The sequence below is a fragment of the Populus euphratica genome, unplaced genomic scaffold (assembly GCF_000495115.2).
Source record: "Populus euphratica unplaced genomic scaffold, PopEup_1.0 scaffold1.1, whole genome shotgun sequence".
In the NCBI taxonomy this organism is placed as follows: domain Eukaryota; kingdom Viridiplantae; phylum Streptophyta; class Magnoliopsida; order Malpighiales; family Salicaceae; genus Populus; species Populus euphratica.
In genome coordinates, this window is record NW_011499845.1 from 4,999,954 (window position 1) to 5,008,702 (window position 8,749).

Sequence of the window (8,749 nt, forward strand, 5' to 3'; positions counted from 1 at the left end):
GATATGGATCCAAGAGTTTAATATGTAAACTCGAGTTTACTTATTTTTTTTAATTTTATTACTTAACATTAAATTTTATAATTTATTTTGATTTATAAAATTATTGTGATCTTATTATTTTATATATATATTAACAAATTAATTTAAGTTAATTCGAGTTAATTTTATGTACTATCATTTTAATATTTATTAAAAAATTAATTTTAAATATTTATTTTAACCACATTTATATTTTTTACTGATTATCATTTTAACTTTGGAGATACCAGGGTGATTAAGTTATATAATATCAGTTTTTATATTGTTTATTAGTTTTTCAATTATAAAAAACAACACCCGGAAATATTTTTTCCACAATACAAAAAAATCTAAATGATCGAAGTTAATTATTACTATAGTTCTTCTCCTTGAACGAATCCGATTATTATCACAATCAAAACCTCAAAACCCTAGCCTCTCTCTCCGCTCCCCTCTATCTCGACTTAAAAAACTAGGGCTTTCTCTCAAAGAGATAGATAGATACTTGTGCGGGTGTATGTTTGCGTAGGTTGGAACTGTAAGAAATAGAGAGATTGGGTCGATTAGATCATGGCAGCAGCAGAGAACAGTATCAATACGGCGTCGACTTCAAGATCGAATTCGACAGCGGATTCGTATATTGGAAGCTTGATTAGCTTGACATCAAAGAGTGAGATCAGATACGAGGGTATTCTTTATAATATCAACACGGAAGAGTCCAGTATTGGATTGAAAAACGGTACCGTTTTTTTTGTCCGCCGAGAATTTTTGGGGCCTTTCTCTTCTTTTTATTTCAGTGATTCTTTGACGTGGGTTTTGAATATTCTGCTGATTTGGTAACTGGTTTGACTTAGTTTCACTGTTTCAGTGTTTGACTTTTTTTTGTTGTTGCATTGGATGCAAAAAACTGAGTTCTTACAGTTTCTTTATTGACTTTATAGTATGTTAGTAGCGGTACTTCGATCAAATAAATTCATCTAGCAGTTATTATCTTTGATGAGTCTTTGTTAGTCTAGAAAAAAAGAAACTGAAACTTGCAATTTGATGGGTTTTTGTGTCATGTAGTTTTGTGTGAATCTTGCATTAAAGAACAAATTTTTGATGTTTGTTACTCAAAATGATGTGAATGTTAGGCTACGGAGTTCTCGTGTACACCAGAGTTATATGGTAACAGTGTATTTTGGTATTTTGTTTTCTTAAGTTTACCGTGGAGATATTTTTTTGAGTGATCAATTTGATGTTGCATCTTGTTTAGTTTATCTCCGGTTATTTTGAAGTTGCTATGCTGTGGTAAATATAAATTGTTTTGTTTTAATGTTGGCAGTGCGGTCGTTTGGAACAGAAGGGCGGAAAAAGGATGGTCCACAAATCCTTCCCAGTGATAAAGTTTATGAATACATATTGTTCCGTGGAAGCGACATCAAGGTATCTAATTTTGTAAATACGTACTGTGAGAGTGGCCATTGAAAAATTCCAATCAAGTTTGAGAAAGAAACTTAACATTTTCTTGTTTGTGGCTGTCATTTAATATATCTGCTTATACTCTTGGTAAATTAAAATCAAGGCAGCAAAGTGCACCAAATCTTTATGCTTTGATTATCCATCTGGTGACTGTTCAAACCAAGCAGTTCTGCTTCCTGGGTTTTTGGTGACACCTGCATATAATGAAAAACTCAAGTTCGTGTTGAAGGACTATTATTGTAAGCATCGTTGCACCTTGACCCGGTCACTGATGGCACTAGCAGTTCATGGTTCTTTGTGCTTGCTATTTCTACCTCAAGTAATATGGCTTGATCATGAGGGACATGTAATAATTGATGGGTTGGAGTGGGATTTCAAGTTGGCATCTTATGTATTGTGTTAGGAATTGATAATGGATTGAAGGAGGATGCCAAGGTAGGTACTCAATTTTCTTACGAGTTGGTTGCCCAATTCTGCTCCACTGAGACTGATTCTTCATCCATAATTACTGCAGAGTCAAGATCCTTACTGACTCAAATAGTTACTATCAGATGAATTGCGAAAGCTTTCTGTATTTCAAGTGTATCATGCTCAGCCCTTCTAATTCTGGGGTTGATATGTGGGTTTCCCTTTCACGAAAAGAGCATGTTACTCAAAGATTTTCAGTTACCTCTCCCGTTGCTATTCACAACTGGCTGTCTCTGCAATTTGGGGAAATATAAAAAACATGGTTTTACATTAGCTTATCCTTTATAGATTTGTGGATCACTTAAAGGTGCACATGTTTCTTTGATTCGATAGCTTCTGTATCCCTACATACTGGATTTTAGCTCTTGATGAACAATGTTTAGCCATTTTTAATCCTGGATATTGTGTTTTTTACTTCCATCACAGGACTTGCAGGTTAAGTCTTCTCCACCAGTCCAATCTTTTCCACCTATAAACAATGACCCAGCAATCATACAGGTAAATGGAAGTGCAATTTTAAGTTCTGTGATGCATCAATCCTTTCTACCCTCACTCTTGAAAAGTCTTATATCTCTTATGCAGTCTCATTATCCTCGCCCAGTTGCCACCTCCACCAGCTTGCCTTCTGCTGTCAGTGGGTCGTTGACTGACCTTGGATCCAACAATGGACCAGGGGGGCTACCTGCGTCAAATTTCCAAGGTGGGCTGCCTTTATATCAACCTGGAGGGAGCTTAGGAGCATGGGGAGTTTCACCTCCCCCCCCAAATGCAAATGGTAGTGGCCTTGCAATGCCAATGTATTGGCAAAGCTACTATGGCCCCCCTAATGGGCTACCACATTTACACCAATCTTTGCTTCGACCGCCACCTGGACTTGCAATGCCTCCTTCCATGCAATACCCCAATTTCAATACTTCTTTGCCCACTGGTGCCTTAAATTTAGCCAGTTCAACCTTGCCCCCTTTGAACCTGCCGGCTTCAACCTTGGCCCCTTTGAACCTGCCAGCTTCATCCTTGCCCCCATCAAACCTGCCGGTGTCAACCTTGCCAGCTTCCTTGCCAGATGTCCCGCTTCCTCTACTTCCTGGCATCATTAGTTCCCTTAATTTCACTTCCCATTCCTCAGTGCCATCAACTTTGCCTTCAACTGTACCCTTAATACCCACTGCTTCTCTGCCTTCTGAAACATTACCAAGTCTGATACCTAATAAGGTTCCTATTTCTGCACTTCCTACGACCAATTTAGGTGCTACTTTTCCAGTGCTATCTCCCGTGTCAACTTCCAGCTCAGATTTAAACACCATTGTACCACCAATCTCCAACAAACCTAGTTCAATTTCTGGCCCTACAATGCCTTATCAAAGCGTGACACAATCTGCATCCTCTGCTGTTTTAGCATCCAATTCTCTTCGCTCAGAAACACCAACTCCAACTCCTTCTTTGGTAACCCCTGACCAGTTATTGCAATCAGGACCAACGATAGTTCCTTCTCCTCAGCCAGTGCAAACAGCCCATAAAGATGTTGAGGTTGTTAAAGTGTCACCACCACCAGCCGCAGCAGCAGCACCACCACCACCACCAAAACCAGAACCATCAGTGCCAGTTGCCACGCAAGCTCAGCCACCCATACTCCCATTGCCTGTTCCTTCACGGGCTAGCCATAAGGTGTGCCTTCCATACATGCGCACACGCACACATCCATCTTAACTATAGATATTAATATACCTTTTGTCCTACACGTGCCTGCATGCTGATAATCTTCATATGCTTCCTGGTGGATACCTGTGTGTGGTTCCACTCTGAAGTTTCTAGTTATTCTTGTTACTCTGGACAATGATCTCAATGCATTTATTTATGGATACTCAAATGAGATCAACTTACCATAAGGAAGGATTTGCTGCAACAGTTCAAAGTGCGATAACCAAACAACTTACCAGAACATGTTTTTTTTATTGACCCCATAGTTTTGAGTCAGTCGAGTTAATGAGCACTGAAGGATAATTTTCTTATTCATACATCAGCAGTAAAGAACCCTGCAAAGCGCCTCATCTAGTTGAATTCATTTATTATCCTCACAGTTTACAAATGTTTTTCAGTAGGCTAGGTGTTTTACCTGTTATGTTAGAATTCTATTAATCTTTTTCTATGGAGACCTAACTGTGTACTTGATCATTACAAGTTGGGTTGACTGTTTTTTGGGAGTATGCGTTTTCCTTTGGAGGCAATAGCTTACCTACATGATTGGGGTCCTAAACGTCTGTTCTCTGTTTTCTTTTTAAGCCAAATGGAGCTACTTTTCATGCTCGCCATGGTTACCGCGGACGTGAAAGAGGAAGAGGATCTGGGGTAATTCTTGATGTTTATTTCTATTTCATTTTTTTAATAGATAGCTGTCCAGATTTTTGTGGTCATGGTATAATCTCTTTTATATGATTGTGGAGCAGATTGACTTGCTTTCGGGGGGGCAATGCTTTTATCTTCATAGCAAATTTGTAGTTGATGTCATCAAATATAGCAAGAGTTTGACTACTTTCAATTTGAATATTTCTTGTGCAGAGCTCACGACCGGTGACAAAATTCACTGAGGATTTTGATTTTATGGCAATGAATGAGAAGTTCAAGAAGGATGAAGTTTGGGGTCATCTTGGCAAGAACAACAAATCTCATTCGAAGGATAGAGAAGATGGAAATGCCAGTGGTGAAGATGATTCTCAAGATGAAGATGAAAATGAACTAGCTAAGATTGAGGTTAAGGCAATACTGCAATCTTGTGTGTTCTGTTTTGCTGAATATAACTTTTGTTTTAAGTTATTACAGGCTGCGTGCATTTGATTATACTCTGTTTCTGCAGCCTGTTTATAACAAGGATGACTTTTTTGATACCATCTCATGTAACATGCTTGGTAATGACTCACAAAATGGAAGGACTAGATTCTCAGAGCAAATGAAATTAGACACAGAGGTAAATTGATTTTCGTTCCTGACCCTTGCAAAAATTTGTGGAGTCTTATTCAAAGTTTTTGGCTTGTTTGAAATAAGTTTTTTGCTTGTTCGATTATGCAGACCTTTGGGGACTTTACAAGGTACCGGGGCGGACGAGGTGGTCGCGGTCCTCCACGCGGTGGTCGTTCTCGTGGATCTTATTCTGGAAGGGGGTATGGATATGGCTATGTTGGGAGGGGCCGGGGCCGGGGCGCGCCTAATCGTGTTTCTTAGGTAGTATTTGGGTATTCTGAAGTGTTATAGTGAGGTAAACATGGAGCCTCATGCTCATGAAGCAACAAACTAGTTGAGGGCTGTGCATGTATGATGTTTTTCTTTTGGATTGTCTAGATAATAAAAGGATAGGATGCGTCATCACTGGAGTTCCCTTTGCCTAACAGTCCTTCTAGTGGAGCTAATGAAGCAGCAGTGTATTAATTTAAAGATATCATGTGTATCTTTTGGGGATTTGTTCTGCTTGTTTGTTTTGCATTTGCGTTATTAGTGGTCCTCCAATGGAGTTAATTGATGAGCCTCTCTTTTTTCCTTCATGAAAGTCTACATGTTTATCAGTCGGGTTTAGCGTATAGATCAGTTTGGTGAGCATTAGCGATGAGCAGAATAATGAACAAAAGAGGTGAGAAGTAGAAGTTTGACGGGGAGAGGAGCAAATAACTGAGTGGAAGAGCATCTGTGATTGACAGAACAGGTGATCAAAAGGAGGGCCAGAAATTTACATGTTTGAAGAGTGAGCAGCAGTAAGATACCTTTTAATGTCGTTAATGTGAGGCATTTTTCATAAGCTGGTGAGATCCGAAGATTTAGAACGTGCATTGGAGCTGGATTTTACATGATGGTTCAGGCATGATTCAGGGCGGACAACATTATACACTTTTGTGGAACTCGTGTAGTTCTGTTGGAGGTTTGGTTTTGCAAGCTGCATGTATATTTTGCTTCAGCGAGTCATTTGCTGCTAAGACAGGACAAGACTGCCTCCTTACTTTCTTCCAAGATACCCTTTGTACGAGAAAATTCAGTTTCTGTTGCTGTGACGAAGCGAGCAAGCACCCCCAGGTATTTCGAGGTGTCGTCTTCCATGCCTTGAAAAGTGTGGAGAAGGCATGGAGTGGTCTGCATCCGTATCTTGCACACATATGGTTGTGCTAAACCAGATGTGAAACACATCCTGCCAAACAGCAGCACGGTCAACCGCTTATAATAAGGGTAGCAGCATTTGAGCTTGATAGAGCCGTGCTTTATTTAGTCACAGACATTCCGTTTTCTTTAATAATGAAAACGGTAGCCGTTAACTGATCTCCTCTGACGCATCCCAAGGCCTGGCTGCGGCCCACTCGTTGGGTAGCAGGTTTATTTGGTATTTTTCAAAAAAAAAAACACAAAAAAACATCAATTTTTTTCCTGCTTCAGAGCTGAGACTAGTGATTCTGTGTCACTCTTGTTATGTTCTGGGGGTTGCGGCGCTAGTGGCATGGTTTCACCATCCACCGCCTTCTGGCCTGCACATGTTCCGACCTTGAAGTTCTTGTAAGAGATTTCCATTTCCCCCCCTCTTCTCCTGTTCCTTGTTAAGTTGCTTCCTTTAATTTTCCCTTGACAACGGGGCTATTAGATATCTTTTATGTTCCCACTTCAAGAAAATGTGTTTTTTCCCAATTTTTTTTTTAAATCTTATTTTTATTTATCTTTCTACATTGGTTTATCAAAAAAAAAATAATTTGATATATTTATAAATAGAAGATATTTGTAAAAATAATCTTATTACAATCTCAAAACTGTAAATCAAATTTATATCATTTTAGTGATATTTTGATCCTTTTTATTGTTTCCCACGTCACTCTTCCAGTTGAAAGCTCAGGTTTTATTATAATTTGGAGGTGAGCATCAGCTTGTTAAGATCGGTTTTGTCCATAAAAAAAAAATAAAAAATTGGAGATTTCAAACCGAACCGATTGGTTTTGGAAACAAGCGGGTATGAAGAAAGAAATGAAGCCTGGTAATCTGTGATCACTGATTGTTATAGAATTCAAATGCTGGAAATAACTTCAGCATCCTCTCTAGATTTACACAAGCAATATTCGCAAAATTAATTTGAACTTTTGTTGTACCCTACAGAAGAAGAGAATATATATATATATATAATTGCAAGCAAAAATAAACTTTTTAAAAATACTCGCATAAAATTTTTTAATCAAACTCACGTGATGATATTTAAATGTGACTTGATTTTTATGTTTACCCATCAGAGAACATTTTCAGCCCTCGATAGGAGTCATGGACTCCTGTCTACCTTGACTATCCACCAAGTTGAAGGTCCACCTGAAGCACTCAGGGCACAAGCCAGAGCGGGAATTTCTTGCTTCGAAACCTTCTTCCCCGTTCTAGATAAGATCAAACTATTATTTAATCCATGTTGTTTTGGAAAAAAAATTAATTAATTGATCCCTTTAGTTTTAAAAGTAAATATTGAATCCATGTATTTATATTTACTTGCAACTCAGCCCCTCCTCCTCCATTTTTTCATGATAATTTAACTGTTTTTTCCTTAAATGTTCTTTATTTCCTGTCAAGTTATTTAATCAAGCTTGTGCCCAACAATACCAAAAATACACAAATAAAAGGACATCTCGGATTATTATTTTTTTAAAATAATTAACCATCAATCTTGTAACCTTTAGATTAATTATAATTTTTTTTCCCTTTGTTCATTATGCTTCAATAATTTCTTCATACGAAATCTGCCATTTTTTCCTTCCTTCTTTTTTTATTTAAAAAAGCTGTAGAATTCTCATTGTTTTGAGCTTGGGACAAGACCAGTTCCTAATCCCTGTCTCCAATTTCTTTTGAAATCTCCATCAAACAAATGCTGAATCACATGGATTCCCACACCACGAAGTAGCATTTGTCTAAAAAACGATTGTTGTTCATCTTTAATTCTGTGCGAAGTAGCAAGAGTGCCCGCAAATAGATGCAGACCGTTGACGTACTTGACATGACGAAAGCAAACGGCGTTGATTGCTTGGCAAGTCCAGGAACCCGAGGAACGAGACTCTTGTAAAGTCAACAGCTTTAATGCTGCTCGCCTAGCATGCCCGTTGCTCCGCATGATTCCCCGTTAAGCATGGAACAAGCAAAGGAAGATATTCGAGAGATGAGAACTGAGAAACGTCGTTCTCTAGATTGTCACTATCGTAATTATTAAAATCTTGCCTTCTCGGCGAGTTTACCTATGAATTCATAATTCGAGTTTTTATTCGAATGACATGGCAGGTTAACTTGCAATTTAATTAATCATCTAAAATAATATTATCTTGAATAAAAAAATAAGTCTGGGTGAGCCCAATTTCCACGCAAACCTAGTTTTTTGGGTTTTAAAAGTTTTGAAAACTTATTGTGAATTTTCATTTGATTGAAAATAGAAAATGAAAACAAACAAATTGGTATATCTTGTTTTTTTTTTTTTGTAATAACAAAACAACCCCCCTAAAAAATAAAAATAAAAATCTTTTAAATCTTATCTAATTTTTAAAAGCGGCAGCCAAAAAATTTAATTATCAATTATTTTAATTTTAGAAGGTAAAATTAGTAAAAGAACATTATTGAAAAAGCTTGCAAAAGCAAAAGAAAAAAGAAGGTATAATTTGATAAAAAAAACCAAGGAAAATAAAGTTCGAAAATAAAAATAAAAACAAAAACAAACAAAAACAAAAAAAATAATAATTAAATTTGAAAAATAAAAAATTACAACGGTGAATTAGTAATAATATTATTATATTGAATAGAGAAATGTGCCTTGAGTATC

General features: G+C 37.3%; 1 protein-coding gene across 2 annotated transcripts; it reads left to right on the forward strand.

Annotated features, from left to right (window-relative positions):
* The first annotated feature begins 354 nt into the window (after positions 1–354).
* LOC105123493 (protein decapping 5-like) lies at positions 355–5,458 on the forward strand. 2 transcript variants are annotated; one of them, XM_011023126.1, is made up of 8 exons: positions 355–757; positions 1,343–1,443; positions 2,374–2,445; positions 2,530–3,612; positions 4,228–4,293; positions 4,504–4,701; positions 4,799–4,909; positions 5,011–5,458. In XM_011023126.1, exons 1-8 carry the CDS (start codon positions 589–591, stop codon positions 5,161–5,163), a joined length of 1,953 nt encoding a protein of 650 aa, XP_011021428.1. In that variant the 5' UTR covers positions 355–588; the 3' UTR covers positions 5,164–5,458. The 2 variants fall into 2 exon arrangements, with proteins under 2 accessions (XP_011021428.1, XP_011021437.1); XM_011023135.1 differs by having other exon boundaries at positions 4,504–4,695.
* The last annotated feature ends 3,291 nt before the right edge of the window (positions 5,459–8,749 follow it).

Bases quoted from the DNA above. Each gene is read 5' to 3' on its own strand.
- LOC105123493 (XM_011023126.1), top strand. From the start codon at position 589: ATGGCAGCAGCAGAGAACAGTATCAATACGGCGTCGACTTCAAGATCG. The intron at 4,294-4,503 runs GTAATTCTTGAT...TTTCTTGTGCAG, and splicing joins AAAGAGGAAGAGGATCTGGG to AGCTCACGACCGGTGACAAA. The intron at 4,702-4,798 runs GCAATACTGCAA...CTGTTTCTGCAG, and splicing joins TAGCTAAGATTGAGGTTAAG to CCTGTTTATAACAAGGATGA.